At 37.3% G+C, this 20,084-nt stretch overlaps 1 protein-coding gene across 8 annotated transcripts in view; it reads left to right on the top strand.

Moving 5' to 3' along the window:
* MATN2 (matrilin 2) overlaps nt 1-20,084 on the top strand; it is a 70,042-nt gene that overhangs the window by 27,117 nt on the left and 22,841 nt on the right. For all 8 annotated transcript variants that reach the window (XM_032690065.1, XM_032690094.1, XM_032690074.1 and 5 more), the window contains exons 4-7: nt 801-923; nt 4,875-4,997; nt 10,856-10,978; nt 16,228-16,350. In XM_032690065.1, the coding sequence (XP_032545956.1) occupies nt 801-923; nt 4,875-4,997; nt 10,856-10,978; nt 16,228-16,350 (492 nt within the window). The remainder of the gene's footprint in view (nt 1-800; nt 924-4,874; nt 4,998-10,855; nt 10,979-16,227; nt 16,351-20,084) is intronic.

The following is a 20,084-nucleotide window of genomic DNA, read 5'->3' as shown; positions in this document are numbered from 1 at the left end:
GGTTTCTAGAAGATTACTGTTAGTATCTATTCCATAAATTTTGAGCTTTGTTGACCTAGCACATTAAGGAGCACATCGATCCCTAATTGCTGTTGAGCAAAATCAGTTATTATAGAAATTACATACAAGCAATACTCCAGTGGAAAGAAAACATCAGGGAGATTTCCAAATTCCCAAATACTGCTCTGGAGAAAACAGTTCAATGATGAAGTTGACAAAACGGGGCCACTATTATTTTTTTTTTTTAACTGTCTCTGCCTGTTGCCTTTTACTACTTGCTATTAGAGATATAAAATACAAACAGATTAAAAATAGACCCAGAAAGACTTACAGTCTGGAGCATAGCTCACCTCAGCAACTGCTTAATGAATCTTCAAGGAAGCATGTTCTCAGTGTCATCATGTATTACTTGCATGTTCCTCAGCATTAATAACTAAGAAAGCAAAATATTCTCTTCATTAAGTTGTTTTCTAGTAATTCTTCATCTTTAGTATTGTGCTGTGTGGTGATTTTCTTCATTCAAGAAATCGAATGCCCTCTAAAGCAGTTTATATGTAAATTCCACTTATTTTCTAAATTTGAATATGGTAGGTTTGTTTTGTTGTTTTCTTGGGACCACTAAATAATTAGTGTTTTCAGATACCTGTGTATTTTTATTTTCTTAAGCTCCCATTTTTGTCTTTACTGGCAACATTAATTTGAAATTTCTAAATTATTTCAGTAAAATTTTCTACACCATTTTTTTGTGACCACAAGTAATTAAGGCCAGCAGTTAATAATATTTTTCCCTTTTTTTTCAGTGCCTCATATGTGCAGTGCAGTTGAGCATCGCTGTGATCACTTCTGCATAAACACTCCTGGCTCTTACCTGTGCAGATGTAAACAAGGATATATTCTGAATGCTGACCAGAAGACTTGCAGCAGTATGTTATCTCAATTTTTCTCTTTCTTACTCCCAAAAAGTGCTTAACATCACACACCCTTTCTGATCGGCTCATAAAGAACTGAAGTCAGTATATAATCAATGTTAATCATCAGAAAGAGTCTAGAAAGGTGGAGTTGTACATTTTTTTCTTATTAACCTTTCTGAAATTTCGGTAATTTGCTGTATAATTTATAGTAACAAACTTTATTTCACTTTGTGATCTTTATAATCAATATTTTTTTTAGTTCATTGTAACTTGTTTCCTAGTAATTAACAGCAAATTACATTGGGGGATATGCAAAATTTATTTCTATGTCCACCATTATTTTAATGAAATTATGTAACACTATTTTTTAATTACTTGTGGAAAATGTACTTGTCTAAAATTCAGTTTATTATCCCACAACATTACATGGATTCAAATGAAATCTGCCAAACTGATTTGGGCCAGAAGAAAAATTTGGGAAATGTCTTCTCAAGAAACTGTGGGAGCATAGGATTTACTCCTCACAACTGATAATTTAGAATTAAGGTGGAGGATGGAGGCTCAGATCCTATCCTTGTATTTGATGTTCTACATCTCAGGAGAGTTCCAATAAAACAATCAGGTAGTTTGGGATTAGCGGATTTTTAGTCTCTTTTGCTTAGTGTTGCATTTTAGATCAAATAGTGACCACTGAAACAGTGAGGATATGTCAGTATCTAAAGTTACTCTCTAGCTTTGGCATTAGAATCCTTACACGTGCAGTGGGACGTGTGGTTTCAGTGAGAGGCTCAGTAAATGGTATGGGATCAAAAGAATGTCAGCACTGAACTGATCAGGGCATTCTAACTCCCATGGAAGCATCTTCAGACCCTTTGGGCTACAGCAGGAAACCACTTTTGAGCTGTTGAGCTAGGAGAATCTCTGGTTTCTATTCCTTCTCGTCAGCATCCTTCACCAAATGCAGACATTTGTCATATTCATGTTTGTGAATTACAAGGCAATATTTTGTGTTAAATTGAACAAATCTAACACTTCATTTGTGGTTTTGTTTCCTCAAGAAGATGAAAAAAAAACTCAATGCAATCTGGAATATTTCCTAATTATTATTTGGTAGCAACTCAGCCAATACAACAATAGTGACCAGAAAAATTTTTCATAGAGCCTATTTTCTCTGCTTCAGCATATTTGCTATAACTCTGCAGAAAGAAGGTGCTCAGATGGTGTAATCATCATGAAAAATGATGGCTCCAATTATGTAATCACATTTTAATAGTATTTTCTAACATATTCTATTCCCTGTGTCCCCTTAAATGCTTCTCATTTAAAACTTCTATATCCTTTAAACCTTTCTTTTAAACCCTCTACATCCTATTAAATTTCTTAAAGAATTTTTAACAAAGAATTTTTTCTTTCAATTTTCTGAAATTTATTTGAAATTCAAAATTTCTCTTCTTTTTAATTGTTCTTCACACATTCTCCTTATCCCCACCCCTGACATCAGTTTTCATAATTGAACTTGTCTTTTGTCAGTCTATTAAAAAATTTAATTACGAGTATGAAAAATTCTTTTTTTATTGTCTCTTCTTTTTTACTGTGTTATGTTTCTATTGTTTTTGTCAGCCAGTAATCAGTAATTTTGCTTCAAATTACTGATTCATTTCCAAGAGTTTTGGAATTGTGTGTAATTTTCCTACTGGTGACCCATGCACAGTAGCCCTCAATATGTTCCCTCTCTACCATTTTTGAAGCCCTTTCCTGCATTGTTTTACTTTTTTTTTCATCTATGACTTCTATTAGTTTTCCCCACCCACCTGGCACACATAATTTCCTTGATTGTGTACTTGCTTTGATCATCAATCAGAAGATACAGACTGAAGTTTGATAAATATGAAAAGGAAATTAGTGTGTTTGTAGCCTACTTCTAAAGGACTTGTTTTTACATTACCAAACTATAAACTAATTTGAGCAATTAGCACTGGGAATCTAATATGAAGAGCCATTCAAATTGGCCTTAAATGTGCTAGGATGGTGCTAATCATTGGTGAAGGAGGGAGAGGATACAGAAGCAGTCTAGAGAAGGTCAAACCTTTATGTCTAAAACCCCCACAGAGATGTAACAGAATTCATGAGGATAGGGAGCCAAACCTAGACAATTAGGAGAACTTAGTTCTGGAGGTAGGGGAAACCATGGGGATAGAAAAAACCACAGGCTGGGAGTGTTTTAGTTACCTTGGTTGGCTGTTAATTGCCCACAAGTTCACAGGGAGAACATGTTCCTCACCTGACCTCTAAGAAGAATAAATCTTCAGCATGTTTATGTTAAGTGCAATACATAATGAACATAAACCAGATGTATTTATCTAAGCTCTGGATGTATTTGGCAGCTTTTTCACGAACAAATAGTTTCCTTATATACATTTTAACGCTTTCTAAATTAAACAGTGCAGAAAAGATGAAAGATACGTACCTAAAGTTATATTCTCTTTTTGTTCTCCTGTACCTAAAATTAGAGTCTGTTTTCATTCTTCTGTTCCCTTTTCTTTTAATATTGTGGGAGTACACCACAGAACAATCATTGAAGTGATTCAGTTCTTAAAAACCCTTAACCAAATGGCTTCAATCAGCAATGAACTGACAGCTTTGCTTCAGGCTGGAATATGGTGCATTTCTGTTTTAAACAGTTGATAATTTTGTTCCTTGATGCATTTCATTATAACATTATTTCTAAAAAAGATATTTCCTTGCATTAAAAGAAGAACATCTCCTATATCTGTGATTTGTTGCTGGGGGAAAAGGCAACTCGGTTGTCTTCCAGAACAAAACTAGGGAGAAAATGGTAATTTTGTTTGTTTAACTTGAAATATTCTTACATTTATTTCATTATGATGGTTTTGCATCCATGCAAAGGATGCTCCTTTCACATACTGTGGTCTAACTTTTCTAGAGGAAAGTGGTTTTGTGTCAGATAATGAGTATTCTTTACTCATTACATTGTATTTGTTTGTTTAACTAATCTCTTCCTTTCTTCTCTAAGATGCTCAAATCTTACATTAATACACAAAATAATACAAAAGAGGAAATGTAGCTGAAACAAGCTGGAAAATTATCTATTTGTGAGTGTTTATACTGGAACAAAAGAGTTAAACGACTGTTTATGCTTCTCATCGTGCCGCTTGATATGAAGCAGACAGCTATAAAAGAAAATTCGTTTTTGCTTGGCTAGTTTCCTCAAACATGTTCCAAAAGCCCATTTTGTAGCTGTAAATGACCATTATGTGTTGAGCAGTCTTTGAGTAACACAAAGTACGGGTCTTTCCAGAGCTTTCGCTGGGGAAACTTGAGGTTCTCATAAAGCGTTAGTCTGTTGAAAAGAAAGCCCAGTGTGCTTCACTTGGCTAGGTGCTGAACTGACCTCATTTGTCATTGTGATTTTATTTATGAGATCTTTTGCTTGGGAGGGGTAACTGGCTACAGTATTTCACACAAAAATGAAAAAGTCTAAAACTCAGAAATTAAATATCCCCAAGTCTTCTGATGTTGTGTTTTCCTTTTCCTTTCCAACTTCATCATCATTTATCTGGTTATGCAAACAAACCAAACCAAAAAAACACCCTAAACCAAGCAAAAAAACCCTCCACAAATAAACACAATTTTTTTTTCCAAAAAAAACCCTGAGGAATGCCCTTCGAACTTTTTAGAGAAACATACATCAAGCAACTCTGCTAGGCACCATTGGCCCATCAATAGTCATGGCCTTCAGCTGAAGGAAGGAGTTCCTCAGCTTTTGAGTGACTGATCCTGCTGGCTTTTACTGTTTGACAGAACATTGGTGTGATTTGTGTTAAAATGAGCGAATTTCTAAAGAGCTGTCCACAGCTTCCTGAAATTTACTTTTGATCTATAATCTACGTGTGCATTGTAGAAAGTCAAAGAATTTCATATTCATGCAATTATGTTTTGTAGCTCAGGACCTCTGTGCTGTGGAGAAACATGCCTGTGAGCAGATTTGTGTGAACACACCTGGGTCCTACGTCTGTCAGTGTTATGAAGGGTATGAGCTTGATGCAAATGGAAAGAATTGTGTCGGTGAGTATGAGTTCATCACTTCATATTTATCTCTTAACACAAACCAAAGGGAAATTCAATGTAAATGAGTATCCAGTTTAGCCATAGACAATGAGGGGAAATTCTCTTCTCCTGTAGGAGTGGTGGATGACGAAGAAGGCTTAATTGGCATGTTTGTAGGCCTTTACTGACAATAAATGGTGTCTTGGGAAAATTGTTCCAACCAATTTCACACAGAAAATAACATTGCTGTTTTGAAAAAAACATGAGATGTTTTATTCGAGATCCATGTAGGTGGCCAACAATGTACTGGCATGATATATGTGATCATTAAAAAACAAAGCCAGAGAAACTCAGTAGCTCCTCTTCAGACAGAATTTATGCACAGAAAAACCTGAAAGTGGACAATTTCTTGATATTTAATTCACTTGATTTTATGGTCATGTGAGTGGAGATTTCAAACCCTTTTTGGGAAGATGGCCTTAAGGAAAGTTTAGCCTCCTTAAGAACCCATCCAGTATCTGCATTTAATTTTTGCTATGAGCAGTAACGGAGTACACATCAGGTCTAAGAATTACAGCTTAAAAGAAAGAGTGTGGAAATACAGTACGATAATTTTTTAAAACAAAACATACTTCCCTCTCTATTACCATGTAAGTATCTTTCTCTTCTTTCCTGTTATACGCAGTAAATACTTGGAGTATAATCTTTTTGCCTATTTGCCCTGTAAATTTTTCATCCCATGCTACATTCTGAGAAAATGTTGTCTTCTGATATCCACCACAAAAAACCCCTGTAGTGAGACCTTGATGAAAAATTGCACTATTTGTTAGGTATTCTCTTCAGGGAAGCACTTAAATGCATGCTTAATTTCAAATACATATTGAAAAACCATGGAAGTGAATCCCAGTGAATCCTTGCCCCCAAATCTGCCACAGGCCACCACAATGCTTTTGTCCAACACCTTCTTTCTTGTTGTTTTAAAAAACTCTAACATAATGTATCTGTCTTTTATTGCCTTCACCGAGCTATTGCCTTGTAGGAGAAACCTGTTTTGAGATGCAAAACAGGTGGCAGTTTACGGAACTTTCTGCACTTACCTTCATATAGGAAATGCAAATGAGGTTTTTCAGGTTTTTTAGGCCTAGGATAATATGCAGTTTTGAAGAACATTCACTCTGTGCTTACTCACTCTTCCGAAACATTTTCGTTACTTGTAGCTTAGGATTTCAGGATTGGAGTGTTTAAAGTTCTCAACGTAATTTTTCCCCAGCATAATTTGGCCACTAGTACACCATTTTAAGAACCTGCTTTTTGAAGCCAAACTGTTTTGAAAATGCAGATAATAATGGTTATTTAGGCAAGTTAGATGTTCTGGCCCAAATTTCTACGTCTAACACTCCACTGAAGTTCTTTCAATACCCTTAGCTGATCCTCATGACCTTTACCTATGTTAGGATAAAGGATATGCTTCTCTACTATTTATTTGACTATATCCTGACACGGAAAATCTGCAACTTCTGTTGGTAGGTTCTTTCATCCCCAGTTCTTTCCTACCATATATTCTAATCCAAAATATTCATGTTAGTGTCATCAACTGTTGTTACTATTTTCTCTCTATTAAATTGAAGGATCCTTGACAACCCAAGATATTCTTACTGGGAAGGTAGCTACCATGGAGAAATTCTTTGTGTGTCAAATCTAATATTATCCTCTGTAAAAAATACAAAGTCTATTTTTGCTATTAAAAGCTTCAAAATATTTTTATGCCATTTATTAAATTTCTGGAAATGGCATTTTTTTTTTGCCTGGTAATAACTTATTTGCAAAGTCTGGAGAATGATATTTGGAGGTGGGATACATCTTTGACTTTTTTTTTCTATCTCCTCACTGACTTTCTTTAGCATAAAGAGATACAGGTCTATTGTAAGCTCTACGTTTAAAGATTTAATATTCTCTTTTCAATTATTTTCAAAATGTAGTTCATGCATGGGTTCACTGTTTTGAAATTTATAGCTCTTTTTCTCCTCCACTTGATTTCTATTCGTTTGTACCACTTTAGCAAAAAAACATGAATTCATGCTATTCATATGACTGCAATAATTAGCAGTATTAATTGTGATTTTAAAGCACACTATTAACTCTTCTATTTTTCAATTTTCTTTTGCATTTGCGCATTTGGCCATTTTACTTTTAATTTCTTACTGATATACAAGAATGGTTCAATGTATATTAAATATGTTTGACCCATGCAGAATTTAGCTTCTTTACCTTTCCTGAACAGGAAAAGCTTGTCTGGGTAAGTTGTGATTTTGATGGTAATTCTTCTGCAAATCCTATTGGCTGTCAGCCTCCAGAATTTGATTTTTCAGGTTTGAACAATTTGACATTTTTGAGGAATATGCTACTACTAAGAATGTACAGCTTCCCCAGATGTGATCACCAGTGAATAATCACCCTTGCTGGAAAATCATATAAAGGAGATTATGTGTAGCATTGAATCAGTAGTGACAACTCTCAGTTTTCCTTACTCTTAAGCTATTTAACCCTTCCTTTCTGTGAAGTATTTATTATCAAAGGAGCCGGATCAGAAAAAAGATCTTGATGTACACATATACTAGAGACCACTGAGTGCAATAACAATTTTGCAAAAAGCAGTGACTCCATTAAGGTTACTCTCTCCTCATGCATAGAATGAAGAGAGAATTTCAGTGGAAAATACCCATTGTGATTGTCTCAAAGAGACAGAGGTTTCCCTCTGAGATATCTAATACTTCTAAAGTCCAGTAAAAGCAAATGAGAAAGTGCAGAAAACTCATTTCACAGGCGTGTTTATTAAGATCAAAGGCAATACTAACTGCTTTATTGATACATGTCAGCCAGTTATCTGAATGATAATAATGAAATAAAATCTTGCAGCCAGAATTCACAATATATCAATTCAAAATGACCACTGAACAGCCAACCACTCTTGAGTGTTTGCAACACGCAGTTTATGAACAAATTTTCAGACTAAACAATATTTGAAACTGTCTACTCTGGCTGGCAGAACACTATCACTTTGCCTTTTTGAACACCTTTTCACATGAACGAAGTCCTGTCAGTTGAAGTTTGGTGGTTATGAGCCATTCTTTCTCCATCATGCTGCTGGACACTCAGTCTCTCCACCTTCTTGGTGTCGCTGGACATGCTGCCCTCTCTTTCCTGGCACTGGTGCTAGACTCTCTCCATATTGCTGCAGCTGTTGGCCTTGGGTCCTCTTTACCTGGCAGTGGTTTGGCTGCTGGCACCTCTCTGCATTCCTGGCACTGCTAGATTTTTTTGGCTGCTTTTTAGGTTCTTATGAGTCTTCCATGAGTCTGTTCTACTCTTTCCCCTCGTTCTTTTTCATCCTCCTTATGCCCTTAGTTACTCTGTCACCTTTTCTTCCTACTCTTTTCTTCTACCCTTCTCCTTAACTTTGTTCTCCTGAGCCTGAGTAACCTGTATACACATCATAGGAGTAAAACAACTATACAAGAGAAAGATAAGCCACACTGCCCAGAGTTCAGAGAGGGCAATGTAAGCATCCAGATTGCAGAACTGGTGACTGGAAGTAAAAGATGGCATCACTTACTAACTAATTCTGAGCAACAAAAACAGGGCAGAACAAACATGGGGAGATGACAACTGAATTAATAGTTTGCTCACTAAAAATGACATTAGTTCAACATTTAGAAAAACTTATCATTGAAATAGGCATGACATAACAGTGAAATCAGTGAGATCTCTAGGTGTTCACCTTCTAACGTATATCTCATGACTCAGTATAGCAATATGAAAATAATATGAGTCATAGTTGCTCAAATGCTGATAATAAAACATTCTAAGACCTGTTTAGTTGTCTCTAAAGCAGCAAAGCTGGTGAAAGTGCTGGAAGGAATGTCCTGTGAGGAGCAGCGGAGGACTCTGGGTTTGTCTAGTTTGGAGAAGAGGCTGAGGGACAACCTCATCTCTCTACAGCTTGATGAGGAGGGGACGTGAAGAGGGAGTTCTGTGTTGAGATCTTCTCCCTGTTATCCGGGGATAGGACATATGGGAATGGTTCAAAGCTCTGCCACAGGAGTTTTAGACTGGACATTAGGATGCATTTCTTTATCAAGAGAGTGATCCAACACTGAACAGGCTTCCTAGAGGAGCTGGATTTCCCAAGTTTGTCAGTGTGTAAGAGGCATTTGGACAAAGCCCCTAGCAATACACTTTAATTTCTGGTCACCCCTGAACTGGTCAAAAGTGTTGGATGGTCACTGTATATCCCTTCCAACTGGATATTCTATTCTCAACTTTATAATCATTAGTCAGACAGTTGCAGGTATTGTAGTAGTAATTAATTTTAAGGTTTAAAGGCAGAAGAGCAGGTGACTTTGCAGAGCAGTCCATATGGGCTGTTTCCCAGGTATGATACTAAATAGAAAAAAAATACATATTCTTTAGCCTACTTATTTCTTAATGTGTCTTTTAAAACACTTAAAAATGTACATGAGATTAGAATTAATTTAAAAGAAAAGCAGTCTAATCGTATCACACGTTATATTCCTGAAATACATACTCAGTAAATAGATTTTTATATGAATCTATTCAGTCTGGAAACAGGAAGGTGCATGCCAGGAAAATGGTGTCACATAGTAGCCAGTAAGTAGTTTAATTTGACTTGATTCAACACAAATATTCTGAAGGGTTAAAAGAAACTCTTTCAAAGTAACTAAATGGGTTATCTGCGTTCCTGACTGGATGACCTTGACTAAATATTGTAGCACACCTGAGTGTGCATGATTTACAAAAGCAGGGCAATTGAAGAAAGAACTGAGTTCATTGAAACAAATTACTGCCTCTTGAAGAAATTTGTGAGGCTCAGTAGTATAAAGTAGTGAAAAAATTACTCAGTTTGCAAAGAGGAACCTGTCTCAGTAAATGTCTGTATGAAGCTTAACACATTACTGTCTTCTGCAGAAAGAATCAGTTATACTTTCCTAATGTAGGCCTGGCAGCTCTTTGGGGGCAGAGAACCAGCTTTGTGACTTATCTTTAATTTCTTCTAAGATTTTTGTTGTGGAGATACAACTTAACCTGCAAAGAAATTAAAAAAAAAATAGTCCTTTAACTTGTTTAGTGCTTTTGCATGGGCTTTACAGAGTAACTCTGAACTATTACCTTATTTGGCAACCTAACTTGTAAATATGGATTTGTGTAATAAATTACCAGACTTATAAATGACTGCATGTGATATTTTTTTCTTACAAAAGGCATTATATAAGCAAAATGTCAGTAGTGAATACCAGCCTGAAGCTCTCAGGCTTTGTAGTTGCAGCTGCTTTGTACAGAATGAATCTGGAGCATGCTAGAGGAAATGAATGTACTGTGACAGTCCTCCATGCAGAAGATATTGCCAAGGTTCTCCTATATGCTCAGGCTGCAGGAACAACTCTTGAGAACTAATACAGCTGGGAGAGAACTAAGGAAAAATAGAGCAATTCCAGGATTGGAGAGACAGAAGACAGAACTAAATCAAACAAACTTTGCTACACCCTGGACTACAGTGTGAACATCTGGACAGACTAACTGACTGAGGCATGGTTTCCAGATCTCAGAAAACATGTTGAGAAGATTCCTGACAATCTAATAAATGTTCAAAGTTGAGAAATTACTCCTATCAAATCTGGTTTACTAGCTGGTGTTGAAAGTGTGCTACTTTTTGCAGAAAGACTTTTCAGGACACAAATTATGTCAGCTTTTCCTTTTTTTTTGATAGTCTACTGTGTGTAACTAGTACCATAGTATTTATGCATAATAGTTCTTATTTTGTTTTTCTAATTGCACATTTTGGTCTTGTTCTTTTTCAGTTGTAGACTACTGTGCTTTGGATAACCAAGATTGCCAACATGAATGTGTTAACACTGAGGACTCCTATTACTGTAAATGTCACCCAGGGTTCATTTTAAATCCAGACAAAAGAACTTGCAGAAGTAAGTTGTGATAAGGTTTAATTATGAACAGTTTGTACTTCTTCTGTTTTCCAGTTGTCCAGTTGTCCCACTGGTCCTGGGAACACTGAGTAATGAGTCAGCTATAGAAAATGTTGGAGTGCCCTGGAAGCCAAAGGTCTTGAAAGCAATGCAAGTTGTTTTGGGGGATAGTTTGGCTTTTGAGGGGAGAGGCTAAGGATAGGGGTCCCTTCTATGAACAGGAAGCTTTTAGCATGAAACCAGGCTTCTTTTTGACAGTTAAAGGCCAGAGCTTTGTCTTGCATTGTCTCTTTGATTATTTTGATTTTTCGGTTAGAATATCATCTCCCTAACTGGGTGAACAAAGAAGTCTGTACAAGACAATTTATGACCAGTTTGGTTTATAAGACAAGATAAAATTATGAGTAATTCCACAATCAGAGGAAACATTGCAGTCTATTTTCCCGTGGATTTTTCTCCAGAGTGAGTTCTTTGATAATGTTACAAAGCTCTGGCAACATTGGTATCTTCTACCAAGTTTACCTATTTCCACCAGATTATGGTAACTTCCTGGCTTTGTTTGTTAGTTGTTTGTCAAATTTGATAGATACCAGGCTAACAAGCTCAAAAGTCAACAAGCTAGGATTGGCACATGTCCATCGTGAATCACCCAAACCACAGATGGTGACCAGTGTTCCTTGTTACATCATCTGGCACTAACAAGAAGGGTTTAGTTGCATCACTTTTCTAATGACCCACAAGAAGTAATTGTAGGCCGCAGTTAAATACCTTCTTTTTCACCAAACTCAGAAAGACCACATTCCTCAAGTTCTCCACACAAGTAAAGTGCACTATGTCACAGCAGTAGGTCTTTGTTGAACCCTCTTCATCTTAATCCTTTTAACTGTGGGTAGAAGGGAAGGGATTATTCCAGCACTGGACAAAATATGTCAGGTGCTGTTTCCAGCAATTTGGCCTGGCAATAGTCCTTGTTGGTCCAGAAGCTCACCTGCAGACTGACTTCCCAGCTTGACCATGGCCTTCCCTGACACTACAGACCTGCCCAGCAATCTCTGGGCTGTGTCACTCTTGAGGGACTCTCCTGCCCTCACCAGGAGTGGCCCTGCCTCATGCTGACACACAGGCTGACTTCCTGGCTTGACCTCAGACCTGCCTCAGCAGCATGTACTTGTCTGCTCGTCTGCACTTCTTGTTAAACCTGACTGCCCTTTCCAGGCCTACCCTGCTCAACCTGCTTGGGTTCTGCAGGGCACTACCTGTCTAGGAAGGTCCCTAGCCTGCTGCCTGCATTATCACCCTTGGCCCCTCAGGGGTCTCCTTCCCTTGGGGAACAGCTGGCCCATGCTCCTCCCTGACAGCAGGTCACTTCCCAGTCTGTACAACCTATAGGGTCTTTCCAACCCAGATGCAGGACTTTCCATTCTTCTTGCTGAACTTCATACAACATCTTCAGGTCTAATCATAAAGTTTATCAGGCTCCTCTGTATTTAAGTTCTGCTGTTCAGTTTCCCTGTATTACTGTCTCTAACCTATGACACCCACAGGTTAGTTGAGGTGCACTTTGTATCATCATCTATGCCACTGATGAAGATGTTCAGCGATGTGGCCTCCAGTACTGCCCCTGTGGTACTTCGGCCATTATCAGCAACCAGCCAGGCATGAAGCCATTGACCACTATCCTTTGAGTCTGGTAGCCTGGCAAATTTAGACTCCACCTAACAGTTCTTTCTTCCAGCCTATACTCCCTCAGCTTCCAAATGAGAATGCTGTGGAAGGCAGCATCAGAAGTTTCACTAGTGCCAAGGTGTATTGCATCCACCAATATTCCCTTATTCACAGGTGCAGTCATTTCATCACTGAAGGTGAACAGGTTGTCCAGGAGTGATTTACCCTTGGTCAGTCTGTGCTGATTATTTCCAAGAATCTTCTTGTCCTTTATATATTTGGAAATGGATTCTGAGAGGATGTGCCTCATGGTCCTGGGACTGAAATAATGCAGATTGGTCTACAGTTCCCGGAGTCTTTCTTCTTACCTTTTTTAAAAGATAAGTGTAATGTTAGCATTTTTAAGTTGTCAGGGGCCTCTCTTGGTCCCTGTGAATTTTGATACATGATAGACAGTAGTGTCACATCACTTAGCTCTTTCTGCACCCAGAGGTGAATACCAGTCATCCTATGGATCTGTGTATATCCAGTTTCTCTAAGTGGTCTCTAACTGATGTTGCTAGCCCCTCTCCTTCTCAGACTACTGGTACATGTGGAAACTTGGGAAGAGATTTTGTCTGTAAGAATCAGGAAATAAAAAGGGTATTTTTTTTTCAGCCGTTTCTGTATTATTTATCATTAGGTTGTTCCCTAAGTCAAAACACCAGTGTTTTCTATGACTTTCTTTTTGCTACCAGCATATTTGTAGGCTCCCTTCTTATTTCCTTCAGTGTACCTCAGTAATAAAAGGTTCAGCAAAGCTTTGGTTTTGTCCCGAAATATGTAACGAATGCTTTTATATTCCTCTTTTTTTCTTGGTCCTTTTTTTCTCCCTCTGCTATTTTCCCCCTTTGTGGTTTTAGTTCACTGAGAAGCTTTTGCTCTTCTGAGCAGATTTTCCAGTACAATGGGATGGTTTGTGCCTGAGGTCTCAGCAAGTTTTCTTTAAAAATCTAACTCTCCTGGTCATCTTTTCTCTTGTTGGCTCTTTCCCAGGGGATCTTCCAACCAATTCCCCGAATAAGCTGAAATCTGACCTTGTAAAATATGGAGTCAGAATTTTGCTGTTTCACCTCCCAGCCTTCTAGATTGTGAACATTGTCATCTCATGGTCACAGGACCAAGTCAAAAAGGAACACCACCCCTTGAGAATTCACATTAGGAAGTTGTCACCAAGTCTGTGCATAATCCTCCCGTGTTGCATGCACAACATCTTACCCACTGTATCAAATCGTTCAAGATGCGTGTCCTGAGCCTAAGCATAAATAAAACTTACAAGCCACTTTACCTTATGCTTGCTATTTTCTGAGCCTTGCTAATAAATTAAAACATGAATGAAAGAACTGTGCAGCTCTTAATGCTGCAAAAGTCAAGATGGCATGAGAGCTCTTCAGAGCAAAGTGTCCCCTAGACCCTAAGTGTTATGAGTCATGCTGCCTTTAAGTCAGCATAAAAAACACAAAGAAACAAATTACATATCATTGGATTTAAAATGTTTACGACTTTAAAACTTCTAACATAAATTTCTGCATGTTTTGCTTATGTACTAAATCTCAGGGATGATGGCCAGCTAACCGTGACTTACACCCCTGCCAGACCAGTTCTCCGCATCAGCAAGCAGGCCTAGGTCTGGGGTGCTGGCTCCAAAGATCTTGTGATTGTCTCAGAATCCTGGTTTTCCTTTCAAAAATAGAAAGTAATACTTTATGCTCATGGGTACAAAGAAAAGCTTGGAAATGTAAATGATGATCAGTATGGTCATGCATATCTGACAAATGTTTTCTCTTGAAATTATTCCAAACTTCTCAGAATGAAACAAAAGGAATAAGGCTCATGAAGACAACCCTGCTGACACCTGCAGAGTGCTCTATGGCTGGAAGAAAGCAGCAAATTTGGTTGAGCAATGAGGCGGGTGAAGGTTATTAGAGCTAGTAACTATTAAGAGGACCTTTGCCACTCTTGCTGCTCCCCTCAAGAGGACAGATGGCAGCTTCTGCTTGTATTTAGGAGTGCTGAGCCTTTTGCTCTTTAGGGAAGGTTTCTATTTGAGTTCTGGGTGGGTTCACACTATTTGTAGCTGGTAGAGACTTTCTGTTGCCATCCTTAATCTGGGTTGTGTTAATAAAGCCCTGTGAAGACACACTTCACAGTTTAGCGTTTCCAACATGCTAGCTTCAAGGCTCCAAAAAAGATAACACATACTTTTCAACTCTTGTGGTCATCTTCAGAATCAGTTATCCAGGAAAAGTCTGTCCTGCACACTTGAGTGAGCCAGGATTTTAGCAGGTAAATGAATCACAGCACTGAGTAGGTCCAGAAGGCATACAGCTATATTCCTCTGGTGCACGCACGTCTTTATGATTTCTGTCCCTTCAGTGTACTCTTGAACAAACTATATTTTCTAATTATCTTTTTAGTAAAGAGAGATCTGCATGTTATGTATATGTGTATGTGCATATGCTGTCGGAAAAAGCTTTGGTAAAGGAAATGTTCTATTAATATATGAAGTAATGTTCATAAATTATAAAGTAGTCTTCCTGAGTTTTCTTAGAAAACATTCTGCCTTGTTTTTCCTGAGAATGTAGGTGGTTTATTATTACTAAGGACTTTCATCATATGTAAAGGCTCAATTGCATTTATCTGCCACAAATACAAGGAAAACACAGTTCCTGCCTCAGAAAACCAGTTACCTATGGGAATAATAATTCATTAATTGCTGGTAATAATAAAACCCTCTCAGTTTTCAGGTTGTGTAACGAGGTGTTTGAAAGTGCCTGGATGTTTTTTGAAGTGTAATTTACTTAATTTGTGACTTGTTTATTTTCGGCAGTGCTGAAGGGTTAAAACCATTTTTCACTGGTATAAATTAATTAACTCTACTTATATAAATGATGGGCAGACACTGGATCTAAGTGAATGTCAGGTTCTTTAACTTCATCAGTAGTGATAAACACTATGTGGCAAATACCTCAGTGCTCAGTGCACAATTGCTTTCCTTTCTAAGGTACTTTGTACACATGGTAGCTGTTTCTAGACTGCTTGTCTTGTCTTCCATGAGAATTTCAAATGGAAGAATTATGAAGCAAGCACTTAGAGCTGTCAAAAACATCAGTGCTCCTGATGGCCTGGTTGTCCTGCTTTGATCTAATGAACAGCATGTTTGTGTGTTTGTTACAGATCATATCTAGCTTGCTCTGGGTGAAATAGAGAGGCAGTTTTGATAAGGCAATGTATAAGGCGTAGTTGCAAAATGTTAAGAAATATTTAAGATTCTAACTTCTCTACTGCATGAAGTACTTGTGTTCTTGAATAATTCTTTGAAGTGTACATGTCAGGGGTACCTCAGTATAGCAGATATTTGGAAAAAAAGAACATTTTGTTTTCATTGTTTGAAACAATATGGTAAAAAGTCAAAATGATGCTTAAGGAAAAAAAAGGCTAAGGAAAAGAAAGTAAAGTAAATAATTTTTACCTAGTTTATTTCTAACTTTATTTACCTCGTTTATTTCTTATATTCCTCACTGACACAAATTTTTTCCATTTAGTACCAGACTATTGTGCTCTTCAGGACCATGGTTGTGAACAGGAATGTGTTAATACAGATGATTCCTATTTTTGTCAATGCCAAGAAGGGTTTAGACTTAATCCAGATAAGAAAACATGCAAAAGTGAGTAATCGTTTGGACATAATAAAGTTTATCTGCTTTTATTTCTTAAACCTGCTGTGAATTGTTTCCCTTCTGAAAGGATGGAAGTTTTCTCTGTAATTAAGGTTGAAATAAATGTTTCTTTATAAACTTGAATTTTAACTGAGCCAGTCATGCTGGGGTAAATCCACATTTTGCTGTTTTGTAGACTGCTTTGTATATTAGACATTTTCTGAAGAGTTTTATGCAAACTTGAAGATTAATATAGGAACCAAAGTGCCTAAAAAAAAAATAAGCTCATTACTTATTTGAAGCTTTCAGACCTTGGCTTGTAGTGACACAAACAGTTTTTAAATTAAAAAAAAAAATCTCCTTGATTTGCCCAGTTGGTTTAGCCAAGGACAGATATATTTCATTAGCTTGGGAACATATTGGATAAGTAACATATCTATCAAAATTAACTAAAAGTCACACGCAAACCCCCACAGCTTCCTAAAAAAATTGTAAAAACAGCCTGAGCAATGTCAGGATTCTAAACCAAACACACATACTATTTCCTTTAAAAAGACTTCAGTGTTACAGATTTTCTTGAGTGGGGGCTTGGAATCACAGCAATTTTTTTATGTAATGTATTAAAGTTCAGGGAGAATATATTCAGCAAAATGAAATAGCTTGATCTGGTGACTCGGGTTTGGGGGGGAAACTGTACTGCTGGTATTATATGAATAATAAGCTTGCTTGGAGCAATCTAATGATGTTTCTAGACACGCATAAGATGTATCTGGGTTTGAAACTATTTTCTTTCATTCTTAGATGCACTCTCATGGAACATTTTCGTCTGCACAGTGCTGTTTTTACAGCAATCCATGCTGTTCTGTTTTTTTATTATCTATATGGTATTTTAATATATTCAGGTTTTTATAGATTGAATAGCCTTGGCGAGCAAAACAACAGCATTGTGTAGAATATTTATTGCAAGGATGTAATTGCAAATTAAAGGCAAATTGTAATTCCCATTTGGGGTATTTTTCCTCAGGGGGCTTTGGATTTGGCTGTAAATCTGGTGATGCTTCCGGGATTAAGCTCCTATTCCAAATCTTGTTATAACAAGGATCATGTTAGCTGAGCTTGTAAAATAAAGCAGCACATTTGCATATATTCCCTCTTCATAAATCAGGGAGAATAGATCAGTGGTGACTAGCACCAGGCATTCCTCCTTCACCATGATGTGTGACTTCTGATGAATACAGGAGATCTGTGGGAGTCAAAGTGAAACCTTACATAGCCAACTCTTTGCAGTCTGCTCTCAGATCCTCCACTCACTATCAGCTTTAGCAGGTATCCAAAGCACAGAATCCAGTATTGTTTAAGAAAAGTGAGTTTTTTCTAAGCCACTTTACTTCAGAAACCTTTATGGCTGGCTTCAATTCTTCACTGTTTTTCTCTTCACAGAAGTAAACTTCTATGCTCTAGATCAGCATGACTGTGAACATGAATGTGTTAACATGGAAGGGTGATTTGTATCATGTCATCCTGGATACACCCGACAACACCATGGCAATACGTGCAGCAATGAGTTGTTCTCATGAACTGCAGTGACTAGTTTAGTGCAAGGGCAAGGTGTGAACAGAATGAGAAAATACTTCTGGGTCCCTCTTGAGATATTTCTGAGTCATGCAAACCTATGTTACTGTAAAGTCCACCATGAGCCAGGCCTGGTGATGTAATGCTATAGTGAGATCCTTGATCCAACAGCATCATTTTCTCCAAACCAACTAACTGGGAAAATGTGTTCAGCCAATGTGTCTAACACAAAGGCAGTGCTTGCTGTTGAACATCTGTATCATTGTTATGGACTGTGTAAGCTGCAGCACACCTGGTACTGCTGTATGCTGATATGTGGAGATACGCAGAGACCTACCTCTTCTCTGTGTTTACACCTTTGGTGATGTGTTCGATAAAATGTCCTCTGTTCGTAAGAATGTTGCTAAAATGAAGGATCAGTTTTGCCCCCCAAAAACCCAACAGCATTGCCCACATGACATCACCCAGTTTTTAGAAGATAGTTTTATGGCAGAGAGCCATTTTACATATCATCTAAAATATCAGCAGCATTTTTTCCTGATGTTGGTATGACGTACTTTTCCAAAGGGATACCCAGTCACTGAAATTCAAAAAAAGAAAGTTGATAGGACAGGGAATAATTATTTTTAAATAAACTGTTTGTGATAAAGCCATATGTAAGGTAACCTGGATGTCTTGCAAGACCTCAGAACTTTTTAGCAATTATAGTTTTAGACTATCTCAAGTTGAATATCTAAAAATTAATATATTCCAAGACACTTGTTTTTAAAAACAGTGGACCTTTCCCGGTCCCTTCCCCTTCTTATATTTTTTTTTACACATGTAATAAAGCACGTGATGACCAAATTTACAGTTATAATGATTTCTAAAACGTGGTAATTACCACCTTTGTAATTACTGCACTCTTTGAAGGAGTGTGTTACAATACTGTGCATGAGAACCCCAGGTATTTAAATGTTAAAAATTCAGTTAGTGTGGGTGTTTGTAAAAGACAGTGCCAAACAGATGCAATTTTTCACAGAGAATATGAGGATTTTATTTTTTTTCCACATTTTCTGTGTACTCTGTGAAGTTACACAAGCCTCTTCATAATGATGTGAACTCTTGGAAAAAGGAGAATGTTCCAGCTGGAACTTGCTTTAGCTAGTAAAAGCTGACACCTCAGCTTCATCTGTTCAAGCCCACATTGTCTCTCTATGTAGGATGGTAAATCTGGACCAACTACTGCAAACTCATTGCTTAGTTAAACAAACTAATAAACAGAAATATTTAGAATTAAGTGATTTTACATTAAGTGCAGATTTTTTTTTATGTAAACAAATTGCTACAGACATGCCTGCTCACATCTGTAAATGATTTGTAAATGGAGACATGTGAGACTGTGCTGTGAGGGAACTTCACTACTTTTGGTCAAGTTAAGATAAAGTGGTTTGAGCCTATGTAACTAAAAATAGCCATTAGCAAACCAGTAATAAAATATTATGAGGAAGTTCAAAGTTTTTTTCCTAAAATCTCCTTTTTCTATACTCACAGATTCAGCAAATTACATAGTACATCTGCAGGTGCACGTATCTCACCCTACTGCTTTGCTGTCCACTATATGAGACAATATATTTTTTAAACAAAATTCACACCTCTCTCTCCCTTACCCCACCTTTCAGTTTTCACACAGTTGCATATAAGACTTAAAAGAAATATTCCATTTTATCTTACTTGGAATAGGAAAATCAAAGAAATGGAACTTGTTAAGACACTCTCACGCTCCGAATTTGTATCTGTGCCCCACTAGGCTTTAACTGCTTGAACCTTTTGGCAGGTTAAAGTTTTAAATTGGTGATTTCTCATCCTATTGAAAAAAGAATTTAATGTTTATTAAATAATCTGAAGGACATAATTTCTATTTCAAAAGTTACTAATATTCATACTTGCTGAGAAAATTTTATGGTGAACAAAAGAGTCTTGCTTTTTAAAGAAAGAAAGCATGATTCTGTGGGTAAGACCAGAATGGGCTTCAGGGTTCTCCCTTCACTCCACTTGGTGTTAGTTCAATCACATTGTGATTTTTGGCAAGGAAGATCTGTACTTCTGGCAGATCTGTACTTCTGGCAGACTTCTAACAGAAGTCTGTTACCTGGCAGGTGGGGTTGTTGTATTTATTTCACTTAGGTGTT

Source organism: Chiroxiphia lanceolata, chromosome 1 (genome assembly GCF_009829145.1).
Source record: "Chiroxiphia lanceolata isolate bChiLan1 chromosome 1, bChiLan1.pri, whole genome shotgun sequence".
Lineage (NCBI taxonomy): Eukaryota > Metazoa > Chordata > Aves > Passeriformes > Pipridae > Chiroxiphia > Chiroxiphia lanceolata.
The sequence above is the reverse complement of the archived record's forward strand: the minus strand, read 5'-3'. Positions and strand labels throughout refer to the sequence as shown.